At 45.1% G+C, this 20,811-nt stretch overlaps 1 protein-coding gene across 1 annotated transcript in view; it reads right to left on the bottom strand.

Moving 5' to 3' along the window:
• Nucleotides 1-20,811, bottom strand: part of LOC116989251 (nuclear receptor ROR-beta-like) — a 78,392-nt gene that overhangs the window by 27,622 nt on the left and 29,959 nt on the right. Inside the window, exon 2 of the mRNA XM_033046445.1 lies at nucleotides 6,561-6,646. Within this exon, the coding sequence (XP_032902336.1) occupies nucleotides 6,561-6,646 (86 nt within the window). The remainder of the gene's footprint in view (nucleotides 1-6,560; nucleotides 6,647-20,811) is intronic.

The raw sequence follows: 20,811 nt of genomic DNA, 5'->3' as shown, positions 1-20,811 counted from the left end.
CCCCGCGCGATGTCGGGATCAGATCCGCACAACTCCAGACGGCTTCCGGCGATCGAAGTGGGACCGGCCCCGCGAGGCCGTACGGCTCAAGCTACCACGTTAGGTCACGCTTGCCGCATGGAGTCGCATGCTCGTGGGACAGGCCTTTAACTCTACCGCTGTGCCACCGTGTTGTCGAGAAATAGCACTGCTTGGGACCACAGTTGAAACTCACTAGCCCAGCATTAAGTGGAATGGATTTTGGATATTCTGCTCCATGAGGGGGTTTCACCAGTTGTTCTGTGGTGTTCTCATTTACCAGGTGGTTTAGGGTGGCACAGCTGTAGAGTTGCTACCTTGCAGCACCAGAGACCTAGGTTCCATCCTGACTACGGGTGCTGTCTGCACGGACTTTGTACATTCTCCTCAGGATCTGTGTGGGTTTTCTCCGGGTGCTCCGGTTTCCTCCCACACTCCAAAGACGTACAGGTTTGTAGGCTAAATGGCTTGGTGAAACTGTAAATTGTCCCTAGTGTGTGGAGGATGATTAGTGTACGGGGATCGCCGGTGAGCACGCTCGGTGGGCTGTAGGGCCTATTTCCACACTATTTCTCTGAAGGAAACTGAACATTTACGTGTTTTATGCTTCGAGGAAAAACAACGATGCATTGAAAACCGTAGCTCATTATTTTGCAATAGTTTTGGCATTAAGCCAGTTCATTTATTTCAATAAAGGATCTATTTTTAGAAGAATCCTTTTGCAGAGAATTTCCTATTACGAAAAAGACTCTTGACACGCGTATGAAAATTGCAGAAATGGAAACGTAAACTGCTAGATATTCTCAGCAGACGTGATGATCTGCAGATAACCAGTTGCTACTTCACCTACTTTCAGTTTTTATTCCAGATTACTGGTATCCGCTACATTTTGCTTTCGCATATATGTCTCCTAAACTTATATATCATAACTATATTTATGGTAGACATGCAGAACTTCAGATGCTGGTTTACAAAAAAAGACCCAACGTGCTGGAGTAGCTCAGTGGTCCGGGCAGCAACCATGGGGGGGGGGGGGGGGGGGAGAAGGGTAGGTGACGTTTCGGGTCGGGACCTTTCTTCAGTAAGGGAGAGAAAGCTGGAATAGAGGAGAGGGTGGGACAAATCCTGGCAAGTCTCGATACCTCCTCCTTCAAACGGACCCAGCAGTCCTTCCAGGTGAGACAGAGGTTCACATGCGCTGAAGCCAATTAACCTACAAATCTGTATGTCTTTAGAATGTGGAAACTGGAGTCACAGGGAGAACATTCAAACACCCTACAGACAGCAATTGCAATTAGGATCAAACCTTGGTCTCTGGCGCTGTATGGCAGCAACTCCACCGTTGTGCCACCCTCTTTTTTGTAAAAGAAGGATCCTGACCCTAGAGGGCCTGTCCCACTGTATGAGGTAATTGAAGCGCTCACCAGAGTTTAAAAAAAAATATCAAACTCATGGTAAGCACGTAGAATGTACGTAGTGGGTGCGTCGGAGCTCGGGACGTCTCTTAACGGCTCATAACGCTAACGGCAGGTACTCGTGAAACACGGCAAGCTCGTGAAGACTCATGAAGATTTTTCAACATGTTGAAAAATGTCCACGAGAACCCCGAGTACCTACGAGCGGCTATTACCGTAATTCTCAGAGTTCGAATCAGGGGAAACTCGGGAGAACTCTTGAATTACCTCGTACAGTGGGACAGGCCCTTTAAAGGTCATCAGTCCATTCCCTTCACAGACCTGTGCCCTCTGTCCATGTTCTCTAGGGATGCTGCCTGACCCTCTGAGTTACTCCAGCACGGTGTTTAAAATTATTTATATATGACAATGTGTTCCAACAGACTAGTTGGCAAATAAGCTGATCCCAGACATCCTCATTGCTACTCCTCACCTTGCACCTGCAGTGGTTACAGAGAGAGGGGATTGCAACTTCCTGGAAAGATTTCTAATTTAGGAGGAGGAGGACATGAACATTAAAAGCTGCCAGACTCAGAGCCAATACAACTTAGTGAATATATAGACAAAATGCTGGAGTAATTCAGCAGGTCTGTGGGTCAGGCAGCATGTTTGGAGAAAAGGAATGTGGCGTTTTGAATCGAGACCCTTCTGCAGACTGAGGGTCAGGGGAGGGGGAAACGAGATTAGGAAAAAGGGAAGTGCAACGAGGCCTGGGTGTCCTTGTACACCAGTCACTAAGTAAACATGCAGGTACAGCAGGCAGTGAAGAAAGGTAATGGTATGTAGGCCTTCATAACGAGAGGATTTGAGCATAGGAGTAAAGAGGTCCTTCTGCAGTTGTACAGGGCACTGGTGAGACCACACCTGGAGTATTGTGTGCAGTTTTGGTCTCCTAATTTGAGGAAGGAGATCCTTGATATTGAGGCAGTGCAGCCTAGGTTCACGAGGTTAATCCCCGGGGTGGCAAGACTGTCAAATGAGGAAAGATTGGTAAGATTGGGCTTGTATTCACTGGCATTTAGAAGGATGAGAGGGAATCTTATAGAAGTAGATAAAATTATAAAAGGACTGGACAAGCTAGATACAAGAAAAATGTTCCCAATGTCGGGGGAGTCCAGAACCAGGGGCCACAGTCTAAGAATAAAGGGGAGGTCGTTTAAAACTGAGGTAGAAAAAATGTTTTCACCCAGAGAGTTGGGAATTTGTGTAATTCTCTGCCACAGAGGGCAGTAGAGGCCAATTTACTGGATGGATTTAAAAGAGAGTTAGCTCTACGAGATCAAGGGATATGGGGAGAAGGCAGGCACGGGTTACTGATTGTGGATGATTAGCCATGATCAAAATGAATGGCGGTGCTGGCTCGAAGGGCCAAACGGCCTACTCCTGCCCCTATTTTCTATGTTTCTATGTGAGATATGAAAGGTACATAGACAAATGAATGAAACGTATGCAAAAAGCACTGATGATCAAGTAAAGGTGGAGCCCACAATGGTGGGTGTGGGGAACAAGGGGATACTAACCATGAAACTAAGAGGAACGACAGTGAAACTAGTACGCGACTAGGGTGGGGGTGGGACGGGGAGAGAGGGGATGCAAGAGTTACTTGAAGTTGGAGAGGTCAATATTCATACCGCTGGGTTGTAAGCTGCCCAGACGATATACGAGGTGGCGTTTCTCCTATTTGCATCGTGCCTCACTCTGACCGTGGGGGAGGCCCAGGACAGAAAGGTCAGTGTGGGAAGAGGAAGGGGAGTTAAAGTGTAAACCAGCATCTGCAGTTCCTTCCTACACAATTTAGTGAGTACTAGGATCATTGGTAAACACAAGAAAGGGCCAATTAAGATATAGACTGAGGTTTACAGAGAGGTCAAGATGAACATCTACAAATGGGTCACTGGCATAGTCGGTGACAATTGGAAAAGACGTGTGTTGTTTTTACCTGCTGGAAATAATGAGTTCTTTACGTAACCATTAAGGAATTTTGTAGCTCTGATTACATACATGAAGTATGTCAGCTAAAAATAACTAATTTCTTTCAAGTTCAATCGAGACCTCCGCCTACATTCTTGCTCAATGCTCTGAACCTGTGCCAGCTTTGTCTGCTGTAGTTTCTGCTACTGAATATTGTGAGAAAACTGCAGATGTTGAAAGTCTGAAATAAAACACAACGAAGATGGCTTGCCAGGATTTGTCCTGCCCCCACCTCTCTTCCAGCTTTCTCCCCCCTCCCCAACTCCAATCTGAAGATGGGCGCATGAATATGCAAGGAATGGAGCTCTATAGGTCACAGTTGACGGAGGTCAGAAGAATCAGTCTGAAGAAGGGTCTCGACCCAAGACGTCACCCATTCCTTCTTTCCAGAGGTTGCTGCCTATCCCGCTGAGTTACCCCAGCATTTTGTGCCCATCTTCGATTTAAACCACCATCTGCAGTTCTTTCCTACATATATAGATCACATGCAAGCAGAAGAGATTAGTTTAATTTGGAATCATGTTCGGCACAGACATTGTGGGGAGTGGGCCTGTTCCTGCGTTGTACTATTCCACAATAGACACAAATGCTGGAATAACTCAGCCGGACAGGCAGCATCCCTGGAGAGAAGGAATCCAGAGATGCTGCCTGTCCCACTGAGTTACCCCAGCATTTTGCGTCTATCTTCGATTTGAACTAGCATCTGCAGTTCTTTCCTACACATCCTGTACTATTCCATATTCTATGAGTGATGTGAAATGTGAGGTGTTGCATTTTGGAAGCACTCCTGTCATGGGCCGGACCTATACAGTGAACAGTAGGGCTCTGGGCAGTGTAGTAGAGCAGAGGGACTTAGGAGTACAGGCACCATAGTTTGTTGAAAGTGGCTTCACAGGTAGGCGATAGGGTGGTCAAAAAAGACTTTTGGCATATTGGCTCTCACTAGTCAGATTATTGAGTATAGACATTGGGAAGTCACGTTATAGCTGTACAAGATGTTGGCGAGGCCGCATTGAGTATCGTGCAGTTTTGGGCACCATGTTAAAGGAATTATGTTGTCAAGCTAGAAAGGAAATAAAGATTTACGAGGATGTTGCCAAGATTCGAGGTCCTGAGAGGTTGAGCATGCTAGGACTCTATTCCTTGGAGGGCAGGAGCAAAGGGGTGATTTTACAGAGGATATGGGTTTAAGATAAGGGTGTTATGATTTAAGAGGGACAACTTTTCCACACAAAGGGTGGTGAGTGTATGGAACGAGCTGCTGGAGGAGGTAGTTGAGGCAGGTACGATGGCAATGTTCAAGAAATATTTAGACAAGTACATGGATAGGACAGGTTTAGAGGGATATGGATCAAAAGCAGGTAGGTGGGACTGGTGTAGATGGGACATGTTAGTTGAAGCGGGCAAGTTGGGCCAAAGGGCCTGTTTTCATGCTGTATAACTCCATGACTGCAAAATGAAGTTTCTTGTCCAAGGTTGGTTGTGTATTTCAGATGAAGATAGATGAATAATGTCTCAATGATACCAGAGTGTTCCAGGTTGATCTTCATCTCTAAGAAGATTCTCTTTGGTCCAGTGGAGCTGAGACCACCCTGCCTTTCCCATCTCGTACCTCGCTCAGGGCGTGCAATGACCTCCAATGTCCTCGCAAGCAGCACACAGTAACAATGTGCCTGGCATGTCAGTAAAACTTATAACAGAAGAGATGCAGGAATCGGAGAGTTTCTTTACAGATGTAGCGTGGAAACAATCCCCCTTGGCCCACCAAGTCCGAGCCCACCAGCGATCTCCCCCGTACACTAGTTCCATCCTACACACCAGGGACAATTTGCAGATGACAATTAACCTACAAGCCCGTCGTCTTTGGAGTGTGTGTGGAACCCGGAGTACCCGGAGAAAACCCACGCAGTCACAGGGAGAGCGAGCAAACTCTGTACACAGCATTTAAAGTCAGGATCGAACTGGGTCTACGGCACTGTGAGACAGCAGCTCTACCAGCTGCACCATAGTGCCACTCTTGGGTAGAATACAAATGCTAAATGCAAGCCTTTATCTAGGTCACCATTCCAAAGCTATGCTCCGTTGCGCAACCTATTTTAGGAAGGATATCAAATTCTCGAGTCTAAAAGGAATTAGCTACGGTAAAATTAGGAATGAGATGCATTAGTGAAGAGAAAATGAATTGGGGAATTTTACATTAGAATAGGGAATATTAAGGAAAATAAAATCTAATAATGACTCTTTTAATTTTGAGCAGTGTTAAGGTGCAAATCAGAAATAACTTTCTAGTCATCTGTAACTTGAGAATATAAATTGAAGATTACTACCAATGGCACAAGGAAAGGTTGAGAGAATTGTATTTGTACACAATTTAAATGATAGTAGATTTGTAAGTGGGGCGTGGCTGATCATTTCAGAATGCAATTATGGAAAAGGATACATGCATTGACCCCAATTAAATCTGCTTTGTAAAGTTAGTGGAGGTTCAATTACTATATTTTATGATCCGATTTTAAGTGTTTAAATAGAATGGCTCCACGTGCGTGAAGGTACAATAAGATGGAAGAGAAGGGGTGATGAGAAGATTAAATCACTGTCATTACAGCAGGAAACGGGCCCTTCGGCCCAAACAGTCCATGTTGACCAAATTGCCCCCACATCTCTCTAACCCTTTCCTATCCATGTACCTATCCAAGTATCTATTAAAATGTTGTTATAGTACCTGCCTCAACAACCTCCTCTGGCAGCCAGTTCCATAAAACCACCATCATCGAAGTGAAAAAGCTACCATTTAGGTTCCTGTTAAATGGTTCCTTTTTCACAATAAACCTAAGCTTTCTTGCTCTTGATTCTCCTACCCCCGAGTAAAAGACTGGGCGTCTACCCTATCTATTCCCCTGGTAATCTTTCCCGCCTCTATAAGATCACCTCTCAGCCTCCCGCACTCAGGGAATAAAGTCCTAGCCTGCCCAACCTCCATCTGTCTCCACCTCAGAGCTCCAAGTCCTCGTAAATATTCACTGCACACCTTTTCCAGATTAATGGCACCAAAAACCAAACACACTGCAGAGTACCAGATAGAGAAAGGAATTAAGTAATTTTGGTGGTCTCACTTACTTTACATCCTTCACAAGTGATGACGCCATAGTGAATCCCTGAAGATTTATCTCCACAGATTTTGCATGGTATCACTTCGATTTGGGCTGTAATGTGGAGAGGGGAACAATAAGAGATTAAACAATGATTTCACAGTCCAGTCAAAAGGTGATCTAAGCCCCAAAAAACCCCAGACATTTGTGAAAAAGAGTTCTCCCCCACTGGGTAGAATTATTAAACCATAGGCCAATATTATCTGCGTATTCCCATTGTTCAATAACTAAGCAGAGCATTTATTAAGTTATCAATTCAGAGCCATAATTCATTTGCAACATGTATGTTCCATAGTGTGCCTCGGGTTGTGAAGCCCACTACCCCACAACTGAAAATGGGAAATGAAATTTGCATTATCTGCACCCTTGTCACCCTGCTCACGTGCAGCTAACAAGGGTATTTGCAGAATAATGCAACGCTGCACAACTGCTCTGATATACCTTCACCATGCAAGGTATTCTGGACAGTAACACTGCAAGCTATGAACAAGCCATCCTGAGAGTCTCTTGCGTTTGACAATTTCCATCGGACAAACACTCCAAAAATATTCTCAGATTTAACGAATGACCTGAAAATGCCAGCCGTGAGTTTCCAGGGGAGTGAAAATCTAGACCAGGAGGAACTAACTCTTCCATCTTCAGGAATACATCCAGGGCGGCTCGGTGGCGCAGCGACAGAGTTGCTGCATCATGGCGTCAGAGACCTGGGTTCAACCCCGACGATGAGTGCTGCCTGTTAGAGTTTGTTCGTTCTTCGTGACCACGTGGGTTTTCCCGGGTGCTCTGGTTTCCTCCCACACGCCAAAGACCTGCAGGTTTGTAGGTTAATTGGCTTCTGTAAATTGTCCCCAGTGTAAGATAGAATTAGTGTACGGGTGATTGTGGTCGACGTGCTCTCGGTGGGCCGAAGGGCTTGTTTCCGCGCTGTATCTCCAAATACAGAAACAAGCCTGAACAAGAGGGAGTCATATTCAGAGTCATACAGCTTGGAAACAGGTCCTTCGGCCGAACTTGTCCACGCCGACCAACATGTCCCACCTGCCTGTGTTTGGCCTATATCCCTCCAAATACTCCTATCCATGTACCTGCCTCAAACACCTCCACTGGCAGCTTGTTCCAGTACATTCTCCCCGTGACCTGCATGGGTTTTCACTTAAATCTTCAGTTTCCTCCCACACTCCAAAGACATACAGGTTTGTAGGTTAATTGGCTTGGTATAAATGTAAATTGTCCCTAGTGTGTGTAACACATTGTGTTAATGTGCTGGGAACACTAGTCGGTGCGGACCCGGTGGGCCGAAGGGAATGTTTCCACACTGTATCTCTAAACTAAATACCAAGCAAAATAGCTCAGTCATACAGGACGGAAACAGGCCCTTCGGCCCAACACATCCATACCAACCAAGATGCCCAATCTACATGGTTTTGCGTTACTAATGTGGCCTTCTGTGAAGGTCGGAGTGGCTTACGTTCAAAGATCATGTGCACATGTTTTGGTTTATAAAAGTAGAAAAAAGTAGGTTGCAGGATACAATGCTCCCTTTAATGAGACGAAACATGAAAAGATAAAGACTGCACGCTGATAATTCTTTTAAAATTTCCGAAGACTGTAAGCCTCAAAGATATCAACCATGGTTACTTACATTCAAACGTCACAGATTTGGTTAAAATTACTTCTACTGGAGTCGCTTGTGAGAAAATGCTCTTAAGTTTTCAAGAGTAAATATATTTTTTAACTGAGAAAGTTTTGTTCTAAAAACACAAATCTCCCTTGTGAATTACTGAAGCAATGCATGACATCAGGTCATATGGCAGGCTTAGTTTAATCCTGACACCCCGCTTTTTATTTTGCTGTACACTCCATTCAATGCAATCACACAGCCCATCTTCTGAAATACGTCAGTGACTTTGGAACTGACCATATGATCATAAACACGAAATACATATTCTCGTAGTAAACAAGAATCCCTATGGCGCTTTTTGGCATGGATGCTAATAATGAACTTTGATAAGGTCAGCAGTGAGATGAAAACAGTAGTCTATAGAATTTAACAGCACTTATTAAATACTTTAGAGATACAGCGTGGAAATAGGTCATCTAGTCCACATTGACCTGCGGGCACCCGCACACCAGCACAATCCTACATACTAGGGACAGAGACATTTTACAGAAGCCAATTAACCTCCAAACCTGTATGTCTTTGGAGTGCGGAAGGAAACCGGAGCATCCGTTGATAACTCATGGGGAGAACGTACGAACTCCGTACAGACAGCACCCGTAGTCATGATTGAACCCGGGTCTCTGGCACTGTGAGGCAGCAACTTTAACCGCTGCTCCACTGTGTCATCTATCTATTATATAAAAGTCTGTGGCTGCCGCCTGCCGTCCGTCCGGCTGCCTTTCTGCCTTTTGATTCGTTCCATCGTGTGATGTCACAATGCCCAATACTCGCAGATGTCCAATCGGAATGGATCCATTTACATGGGCGGCTGCCGGCCGCCTTTCTTCCTTTGATTCATTGCTACTCCGAAACCAGACGCAGAATTGCAGAGATCTTTTCCATTTCGGTAGAGATTTCACTTTTCTTTCAAAGTATCCGCTCCTCATTACATTTCGTCGTGTTTAAGTACACGTTTTTAATCAAATCCTTCCCCCCCCCCCCCCCCCCCCAATATTTCAAAAATAAACTGGCTTCCCACCCATAGAAGCAGCCCCAGGTGAACGTTCCATCGTGTGATGTCACAATGCCCAATGTTCACATATGTCCAATCGGAATGGATCCATTTACATATGCCTTTGCAGGAGCCCCAGCCCCTGGTGAACGTTCCATCGTGTGATGTCCTGGGATGTCACGACTTTCATATGAAGAAAGACTGGATAGACTCAGCTTGTACTCGCTAGATTTTAGAAGATTGAGGGGATATCTTATAGAAACTTATAAAATTCTTAAGGGGTTGGACAGGCTAGATGCAGGAGGATTGTTCCAGATGTTAGGGAAGTCCAGAACAAGGGATCACAGTTTAAAGATAAGGGGGAAATCCTTTAGGACAGAGATGAGAAAAAAAAATTCACACAGAGAGTGGTGAATCTCTGGAATTCTCTGCCACAGAAGGTAGTTGAGGTCAGTTCATTGGCTATATTTAAGAGGGAGTTAGATGTGGCCCTTGTGGCTAAAGGGATCAGGGGGTATGGAGAGAAGGCAGGTACAGGATACTGAGTTGGACGATCAGCCATGATCATATTGAATGGTGGTGCAGGTTCGAAGGGCCGAATGGCCTACTCCTGCACTTAATTTCTATGTTTCCCTCTCACCCCCACCCCCCTTCGCTCTCTACCGCACCCCCTTCCCTCTCTCCCCCCGCCCCCTTCCCCCTACCCCTCTGTCCCTCTTCCACCACTCCCCCTACCCCTCCCTCCCCACTCTTCCACTTCTCTCCCCTTACCCCACCCCTCTCCCTCCCTCACCCCTCTCTTCCCCTCCCTCTCTCTCCCCCACCCCTTCCCCAACCCCTCTGTCCCTCTTCCACCACTCCCGTCCCTCTTCCACCACTCCCGCTACCGCTCCCTCCCTCCCCACTCTTCCACTTCTCTACCCTTCTCACTCCCCCTCTCCTCACCCCTCTCCCCCAACCCCCTTCCCTCTACCCCACCCCCTTCCCTCTCTCCCCCCGCCCCCTTCCCCTCTGTCCCTCTTCCATCACTCCCCCTACCCCTCTCCTCCTCCCTCTCCACTCTTCCACTTCTCTCCCCTTCCCCCTCCACTCTCCCTCCCCACTCTTTCCCCCCCTCTCCCCCTCCCTCCCTCCTCCCCTTCCCCCCCCTCCCCCACATCTCTCACCCCCTACCCCACTCTCCTTTCCCTCCCAAATCTGTCCCGTTTCCTCCTCCTCCTCTCCCCTCCCTCCCCTCTTCTCACCCCCCACCTGTGTGTTTGGGGGGTGGTTAATGTGAGTGTGATGCCGCAGCCCCCCCCCCTGCAAACGCCGTTGGGGAAACAGACCCAACGGGTCTGCACTTGGTCTAGTAGATATTAAAATTCTCAAAGTTAAAATAAACCACACTGGATTCACTCGGCAAGTCTGGAAGCCTTTATGGAAAGTCAATCATGTCTTAACATCTTCTTTAATAAATTCTATTACGTAACTGGTTAACCGAGTTTATTTGCCTCTGTACTCCACAATTTGAGATTTGTAATGGAAAAAAAAAATCACATGTGGTTAAAGAGCACGTTGTCAGATTTTAATAAAGGCCATTTTTATACATTTTGGTTTCACCATGTAGAAATTACAGCAGTGTTTATACATAGTCCCCCCATTTCAGGTCACCATAATGTTTGGGACACAGCAAGTCATGTAAATGAAAGTTGTCATGTTTAGTATTTTGTTGCATATCTTTTGCATGCAATGACAGCTTGAAGTCTGCGATTCATGGACATCACCAGTTGCTGGGTGCCTTCTCTGGTGATGCTCTGCCAGGCCTGTATTGCAGCCATTTTTAGCTTATGCCCGTTTTGGGGGCTAGTTCCCTTCAGTTTTCTGCATATAAAAGGCATGCTCAGTTGAGTTCAGATCGGGTGATTGACGGCCACTCAAGAAATCACAATTTTTTAGCTTTGAAAAACTCCTTTGTTGCTTTAGCAGTATATTTGTGATCATTATCTTGCTGCAGAATGAACCGCTGGCAATGAGTTTTGAGGCATTTGTTTGAACTTGAGCAGATAGGATGTGTCTATACGCTTCAGAATTCATTAAGCTACTACCATCAGCAGTTGTACCATCAATGAAGATAAGTGAGCCAGTACCTTCAGCAGCCATACATGCCCAGGCTATAACACTGTGTTTCACAGATGAGGTGGTATGCTTTGGATCTTGGGCAGTTCCTTCTCTCCTCTATACTTTGCTCTTGCCATCACTCTGATATGTTAATCTTAGTCTCATCTGTCCACAAGACCTTTTTCCAGAGGTTGCTCTTTTAAGTACTTCTTGGCAAACTGCAACCTGGCCATCCTATTGTATGAAGAAGGGTTTCGGCCCGAAACGTCGCCTATTTCCTTCGCTCCATAGATGCTGCTGCACCCGCTGAGTTCCTCCAGCAATTTTGTGTACCATCCTATTGTATAAACAGCTTTAATAAAGTCTGACAATGTGCAACTTAACCACATGTGATTTTTTTTTAAATTACAAATCTCAAATTGTGGAGTAGAGGCAAATAAATAAATGATGGGTCTTTGTCCCAAACATTATGGAGAGCACTGTAGGTTTAAGGTGTAGGGGAAAAGATTTAATAGGAATCAGAGGGGCAGCTTTTTCACACAAGGGTGGTGGGTGTATGGAACAAGTTGCCAGAGGAGGTAGTTGAGGCTGGGACTGTGTATCTAACAACCAATGGAGGAGTCTGAACAAAAGTGCAGGTCCACCACTAAATTTCCTGGCCCCAAGGTTGTAGAGCCTTGTTGTACATCCGTTTTGCCGGACCAAGTGAGGCCACATAACAATGATACAACAACACACCTCCAACCCACTAATTATACTCCTCCCGTGTCTCTTAAGCACCATAGACGGCTGGAAACTTAAATAACACAAATTTTAAATGTGAATTAATTTGTTAGTGAAATTTGCATTTCTGGCACGGGCAGCCTGGGTGCTGGCTAACGCGTTGCCCTCGGTGGTCCCGGTGAGGGTGAGACCGGCAGGCGACCGCGAGGCGCCGCTTTCCCGGCAGGATTACCGAATCACAGCCGACACAACAGTTGCAGTAAGGCGGATGAGAGAAGTCCAACGGTTCGTGAAAGGTCCGCCTCGGTCGCCGGTGTGGTCGAGATACCGGCCCACAAAGTCAGCGATGAGAACGGATCCGCCAGCCCCGGCTGGTCCAGAGATCCAGGGCCCCAGCCGCAGGAGGCAAATTTGACCTGGCGATCGGCAGCGGAAGTACAGACGAGGTCGACATCGGACGCCTCATTTTCAGGGGTACTTCGTTGGGGAGGGGGTTTCAAGTGGCCTCTCATAATTTTGCCCGGATTAAAGGAGGTGCAGGACCACCAGTTGCTCGGGAAAATAAAACAATAGAATGAGAGGAGAAAGGAGAAAAAGAGAAGAAACAAAAACAGGTGGACCTGTATACGATTTGCCGACAAATCTTTTTGAAAAGGTACGCAGGGGATGGGAAAAAAAAAAATCACTTTAATCCAAAGCCTTTGGGAGCAGCTGAAAGCTGTAAATCTAGGACAAGCAGAATGTGATAGTTAGGGAATACATTCACAAAATAACTCATTCTTGGAGTGCCATTTTGGGTGCTTTTTTTATGCAATAGTTTTGGATCGGTAGCCGAGCACGTTTGGTCAAATCAGCTGAGTGTATGAAATTTTGACCTTGCAGATAAAATGACTGTGCCGATGGAAGTGGTATCACGGAGATGAGAATTTTAATCGCTGTTGTACCAAACCCAAGGCTACAAAACTAAATTCAAAGCATGTTAAGACCAGACACTATCATAGTATTTGAAAGACACCCATGTACAGATATGGGCCAAATGCGACTAGCTTAGGTCATTGGGTATTGTTTAAACGGAGATTGATAGGTTCTTAATTTGTAAGGGCGTCAAAGGTTATGGGGAGAAGGCAGGAGAATGGGGTTGAGAGGGGAAAATAGATCAGCCATGATCGAATGGCAGAGCATACTCGATGGGCCAAATGGCCTAATCTGTTCCTATGACTCATGGTCTTATGATCTTAGATGAAGCATCTTGATCGACGTGGACAATTGGGACTGATGTTCAGTAGTCATAGGAGCAGAAGTAGGCCATTCGGCCCATCGAGTCTACTCCGCCATTCAATCATGGCTGATCTATCTTTCCCTCAAATCCATTGTCCTAGACCCTAAAAAGTCACGTCGAGAACGAATTGGAGAGAATATGGTGCACGTGAAAAATGAGTTTATATCACCAATTTGAATGAGAATGTAACAGGCATGATTAATAAATTTGCAGATGACACTAAAGTGGGTCGTATCCTGGATAGCAAAGATGGTCATCAAAAGTTACAGCAGGATCTTGATCAGTTGGGCAAGATTTTGGCAATTTGGATCCCACCCATGTAATGACCAGATAGTCAGCTGTCTGTGTACAACTGTAGTCCGAAGGGCTGCAGTCATACCACCACTGAATGTACCATAGAAGTGCTGAGGTCTGTATGTCATGGCTTGCCGAAATAATTTTGTTATTATTAGAGATACAGCGTAGAAACTGGCTCTTTGGCCAACAGAGCCCGCACCAACTAGCGATCACCCCACACACTAGTTCTATCCTACACACTAGGGACAAATTACAAAAACCACTTAAAATAAAAACCTGTACATCTTTGGACTGTTGAAGGAAATCGGAGCACCTGGAGAAAACCCACGCGGTCACAGGGAGAACGTGCAAACTCTGTACAGACAGCACCCATAGTCAGGATTGAACTCGGGTCTCTGGCTTTGTAAGGCAGCAGTTCTACCGCTGTGCCACCCAGTATTTTCTGGTGTCGGTCCCCACTTTCAGTTTACAGCCTGCAAAGTCTACGAATGGAAGGTGTATCCACCAGGCACTCACTTCTTCTCATCATCAAGCTTGACATGAAGCAGCCAAGAATCTGGGCAACTCGTAAGAGTTGCAGGGACATCCAAACCTCGGCATGAAAAGTCATTTCACCAATTACATAAAATCCTTGCCAGAGAATAAACATTAAGATTGAAGATAGACACAAAGTGCTGGAGTAACTCAGGTCAGGCAGCATCGCTGGAGAACAAGGATGGGTGACGTTTTGGGTCGGGACCCTTTTTCAGGCTCTCAAGACTTCTTATCTATCTGTCGTATAAACCAGTATCTGCAGCTCCTCGTTTCTTAACCTGCACATTGGTTGGATCAGCCCATTCCTTCTACACATACTGCCTAACCTGTTGTGTCAACTTGTTTAATGCTCAAAATACTTCCTGCTTCAAGACGTCTAAAGAAGCTTATCGTACAACGGCGTCATTAAGTTGGAACAGAACAAATTAGGAGCACGGAAATAAATGCTGGAGGATTAATTAGAGCCGAAATGATTTTGCTTTCCTCAAGGCAGGCATGAGTAGGAAAAGGCGGAAACCATCATAATCAAATTTTCATTTCAATGAAATCCCAAACGAAGGGGAAAGTTCAACTCTGCTGCCCAAACAGCAATTGTGTTTCAGCACAGGAACAGGCCCTTCGGCCCCTCTATGTTAATGCCGACCACCATGCCAAATGACCCGTCAGATCTGGCACACGGAGTCAACACTGTGCTGCACAACCTCTCAGGGAAAGATAGTGGAAATGCCATTAACATTTCGCAAGGAGCAGAGACCAAGACTGGTATGAGCTGGAGATGAGTGGTGGGGCATCAGATCCTGGCACACACCGAGCAGGTGGTCATTCCACTCGAGGACCTTATACATAAGGTCATAAGGACTAGGAGTAGAATTAGGCCATTCAGCCCATCAAGTCTACTCTACCATTTAATCATGGCTAATCTATCTCTCCCACCCAACCACATTCTCCTGCCTTCTCCCCATAACCTCTAACACCTGTACTGATCAACACACGAGAAACACTTTCAACTTCAGAGCAAACATGTTGCCGTGATGTTAAGGAATGGAAGAGGAATAAAAACAGTGGGTTTGTATTCTATTGTCCTGGGAGAGTGTTTATTTTATTTGGATGAAGGTGAGGATCTGCCACCATCCATATCTGTGCATGGACATGGTCCATATCCTTTCATTCCCTATGTGTTCACTTGTTTGTCTAAATATCCCATAATGTCACTATCATACTTGCTTCCACCACCACCTGGGATGTTTCCACCAGGAAGAACTTTCTTTCTTACCAGCTGTTATCCGGCAACTGAACTGTCCCACCCACAACTAAAGAACGGTCACCCCTTCCTTCTCTCCAGAGATGCTGACTGTCCCGCTGAGTTACTCCAGCTTTTTGTGTCTAACCTCTGATGGGCCAAATGGCCTAATTCTGATCCCAGAACTTATGAAGCACTATTGAATAGTTTGAATTGATTTTTTTCTGGCACATCAGGTGCCGAGGGGAGAAGTTTATAAAATTATGAGAGACATAACTAGTCAGAACTTTTTGCTCAAAGTGGAAATGTCAGATAGTTAAAGGTTTAAGGTTGGAAGGGGAAGGATTAAGGGTGATTTGCTGCCGGAGGATTAGATTAGTTTATTGTCACGTGAACCGAGGTACAGTGAAAAGCTTTTGTTGCATGATAATCAGTCATTGGAAAGACTATGTAGGATTACAGTCGAGCCGTCCACAGTGTACAGATACATGACTTGAGGAATAACATTTATTGCAAGATAAAGCCCAGTAAAGTACAATTAGAAATAGTCCGCGGGTCTCCAAGCAGGACCGCTCTCTAGTTGTAGGTGGGACCCTTAGAAAGGTCTCGACCCGAAACATCACCCATTCCTTCTCTCCAGAGATGCTAACTGACCCGCTGAGTTACTCCAGCTTTGTGTTCATCTTCGGTTTAAACCAGAATCTGCAGTTCCTGCTTACACATTTGGCCCATCAAGTCTATTCTACCATTCAATCATGGGGGTTGATCTATCTTTCCTTCTCAACCTTCATTGAAATTCTCCTGCCTTCCCCTGACACCCACAACCCCCGATACCCTTTCTAAAGAATCTGTCAATCTCTGCCTTAAATATATCTATTGTATGGCCTCTACAGCCTTCTGAAGCGGTGTGAAGAGGAGACTGTTCTCCACCTGCTGTTGTAACAATGATTACTTGCAGGGGTAATGTGCAAGGTATATTACATGCAGGTATAATCAAGGACGAGTCTCACCCCAGTCACTCCCTCTTTTCCCCTCTTCAATCAGGCAAGAGGTACAGAAGTGCAAAAACGCAAACTTCCAGATTCAGGGACTGTTTCGTCCCTGCTGTTATCAGGCAACTGAACCATCCTATCACCAACTAGAGAGCGGTCCTGATCTACCATCTACCTAATTCTAACGTTAATTGGCCTATTTAAATTGCCCCTAATGTGTAGGATAGACCTAGTGTGAACAGGTGATCGCTGGTTGGCTTGAACTCGGCGGGCCCAAGGGCCTATTTAAACGCTGAATCTCTAAACTAAGCCAAGGTCAGGCAACATCTCCTGAGAACATGGATAGATGACGTTTTGGGTCGAGACCCTTCTTCAGACTCGACACGAAATATAACCTATTCTTTGTTTCTATTGTCCCATTGTAACCAAGCAGGTGTAGGACAATAAATATACGTCCATGTTAACTTGTCCCTCTGCAATACCATTCATTATAATACGGTGGAGATATGGTTAATGTATTAAGTTATGTAACATTCTGACTCTTTGACGTATATTGAAAAAAGCAATCTGTTAGGAACTCAGAGAGCCTGCTTTCACAAACAGCCATTCTTTGCTTTAGGCTCTCAATTAGTTCCCACTATGAATTATAAACAAGATCATGAGTCAAGAAGGGAAAGAGGGCAGGTACATCTTCAGTTTAGTTTAGTTTAGAGATACAGCGGAAACAGGCCCTTCGGCCCACCGGGTCCGCGCTGACCAGCGATCCCTGCACATTAACACTATCCTACACCCACTAGAGACAATTTTTACATTTAACAAGCCAATTAACCTACAAACCTGTACGTCTTTGGAGTGTGGGAGGAAACCGAAGATCTCGGAGAAAACCCACACAGGTCACGGGGAGAACGTACAAACTCCGTACAGACAGCACCCGTAATCGGGATCGAACCTGGGTCTCCAGCGCTGCATTCGCTATAAGGTAGCAACTCTACTGCTGCGCCACCCTAACCGCCCAAATAAGAGCAATTATATAATATAAGTAATTGCCATTTATAGGGCAAGTCTAACACAAAACAACATTCCAAGGTGCTTGGTATTCCACAAGTCTGCAGGGAATGGAGTTCCAGCACTTATTCCAAAACAATGTGGACGCTGCCCAGACCATCACACAAACCACCCTCCCTTCAATTTACCCCATTTACACCTCACGCTGCCTCAGCAAGGACAGCAGCATAATCAATGATCAGTCTCTCCCATTGGGCAAAGGGTATAGAAGTGTGAAAACGCACACCTCCAGATTCAGGGACAGTTTCTTCCCAGCTGTTATCAGGCAACTGAATCATCCTAGCACATCCAGAGAGCAGTGCTGAACTACTATCTACCTCATCGGGGCCCCACGGACTATGTTTGATCGGACTTTACTGGCTTTACCTTGCACTAAACGTTATTCTATTATCAGAGATCTATAGACTGGATCTGTACACTTGATTGTAATCATGTATTGACTTTCCGCTGACTGGTTAGCATACAACAAAAGCTTTTCACTGTACCTCGATACATGTGACAATAAACTAAATTGTGATCATGAATGCTATCAATCCCACCTCCCTTGCCAGAGTTATTACCTGCCCTGCCCTGCGCTGCTCCTCCCTTCCCTCCAGCTTTATTTCTCCCCTCTTTCTCCCTCCTTGCAATCAATCTGAGTGACCTTTAAGTGGTTCTCTCGCTCCTGATCGAAATTGCATTACAAGGTCAGCCTGCATAATTATTCCCTAATTCATCACTTGCTTTGTGTTATGGAAGAAGGGCCCCCGACCCAAAACATCACCTATCCAGGTTCTCCATGGATGCTGCCTGAACTGCTGAGTTACTCCAGCCTTTTATGTCTTTTTCTGGTGAAGGCATCCTTAAGATTAACATGCCTCCATGTCAGTGAGAGGTCACTGGTTTGGGAGGTATGGTGATATGTTATTGAAAAATATACTGGGTCCAGTGAAATTCTTTGTTTTTACAAACCATACACAAAGTATGCAAAGAGTCACCATCTAAAGGGCACCAACAAAGTCACAAAATATTCATTACATTTGGTCCTTTTTCATTCTCGGCCCCCCCCCCCCCCCCCCCCCCCACTTTGCTCTCCCGCCTGCCCCCCCCCCTCCCATATCCCTCTACCTAGAACAAAGGCATGTCGGAGTAGCTCAGCCAGTGAGTGGAGTACGGTTTGCAGCTGGTACACAGAGCAACCACCAGGAGTATAGGACATTAATGTTTAGAATGGGGATAAGATACCAATCAAGCGAGGAGGCTGTATTTCCCTGAAGTGTTGTGTTTTGTTGGCTTTAGTCCACCACACCACACTCCTGGTTAGAATCTTGTTGATGGTGGAAAGACCTTGGGAGGTCAGGAGATGAGGGACTCACCCCAGGATATCCAAACTCAGCCCTAACCTTGTAGCCACACTACCTATCTGGGTGCTACGGTTGAGTTTCTAACCAATAGTGAACCCAGGACATTGACGGTAAGGTCCATAGTGATGACACTGCCATTGATTGGTACAGGTGGACAGATTATTTTTCTGGAGATTGTCATTATTCCAATTCTCATTATATTGCCACTTATATGCAGCCCATGTAAACACTCAGTCCAAAACCTCTGTCGTTGTGCTTAGCTTCTTAGTGGCCAATTCACAGTATTATCTAGAATGGCAGGATGTCAAGTGTGTTTTATTGTCATATGTTCCAGACAGAACAATGAAATTCTTACTTGCAGCAGCACAACAGAATATGTAAATAGTATAAACTGATTAAAATAATATATATATTTTAATATACTCGCACACACAAAAACAATAATAGTGCAAAAAGACAATGTGCTTCAGAGCTTATATGGAGGTTGTAGTGTTTAATAGCCCGATGGCTGTAGAGAAGAATCGGCTCCTAAACCTGAATTTGCTACCAACACAATCCACACTTTACGGTTTTTAAGCACTCTTATTATTTCCAGAATTTTGCCATTTCTCTAAAACAGCAAAAAAAAAAGTGACTTCTTGGAAAACAGAATTGCTGAGAAAAAAATTAAATTAAAAATTGATTAAATTAAGGTGAGTGGGTAAATAAAAATAACAGGAAGCTTCGAAGGAAACAAAAACATTTCCTGTTCGGTGTCAGACCATGTTTTTGAAAAAAAACTTCACAGGTTATATTCTGCTGAGAAAGCAGAAGGAGCAGATTCCTGTAAGAAGTTTCAATCAGTTGCTTTTTACACTGAACCTCTAGCGAGTTTACTGATTGAAGGCTCAAAGCTTTTGTGTTACTTCTGAGTTGGAAATAATGCGTTGCCGTTAAGCCTTCACGAAACTGTGTTGCAAATTTTATAAAGCAAAAGGTCAAGAGTCAAGAGCGTGCATTTATCATATGCACCGGATATGGGCCAGAACAATGATATTCTTCATTGCTGCAGCATTACAGGCATATTAGATGCACATAATAAATTATCAGTCATCTGAAGTAAACTGAACCGTCCTCTCACCAGCAGTCCTGACATCACATCTATCTCAGTGGAGATCTTCAAACTATCTTTAATCAGACTTTACTGGATTTTATCTTGCACTAAGCTCGAGACATTACCAATACAGCACGGAAAAAGGCCCTTCGATCCACGCCGACCGGCGATCACCCCGTACACTAGCACTATCCTACACATTATGGGCAATTTACAATGTTACTGAAGCCTATTAAACCTAGAAAATGTACGTCTTTGGAGTGTGACAGGAAACCGAAGCACCCGGAGAAAACCCACATTGCCACAGAGAGAACGTACAAACTCTGTATAGGCAGTACCCGTATTCGATACCCGTAGTCGGGATCGAACCCAGGGTCTCTGTCGCTGTAAGGCAGCAACTCCACCCTAAACGTTATACGCTTTATCCAACATCTGTACGCTCTGGATGGCATGATTAGAAATCTTTTAGCTGACTGGACAGCACGCACCAAGAAGCTTTTCACTGTACCACAGCAGGCATGACAATAAGAAACTAAACTAAAACTAGAGCAAAAATATGCACTTTATTGAAAAACTGGTTTTGGCTCGCACACATATTCTTTAGTTACAATGAAAGTACAGCACTGGGGATTATTTTTGATTATTTAAAGATGCAAGTAATGAGAGTTTTCACTACTATACTCAGCAGGAACACAAGTGACACCCGGATTACAAGCAGTGCTGTACAATGGGTGGTGGGTACCAGTGACCAAGATGCGAGTGTACGTCACAGAACTATCTGGCATTGTGTCAAAACCATAGGGCCAAGCAGGCCTGCTTCAAAATCACTTGGCCAGTTGGAACGTTTTGCTGTGAGATCAAGTCAGATTTGATGGCATTAT

The sequence above is a fragment of the Amblyraja radiata genome, chromosome 29, assembly GCF_010909765.2.
Source record: "Amblyraja radiata isolate CabotCenter1 chromosome 29, sAmbRad1.1.pri, whole genome shotgun sequence".
Classification (NCBI taxonomy): domain Eukaryota; kingdom Metazoa; phylum Chordata; class Chondrichthyes; order Rajiformes; family Rajidae; genus Amblyraja; species Amblyraja radiata.
Note: the sequence above shows the minus strand (reverse complement) of the source record. Positions and strands in the feature narration are given on the sequence as shown.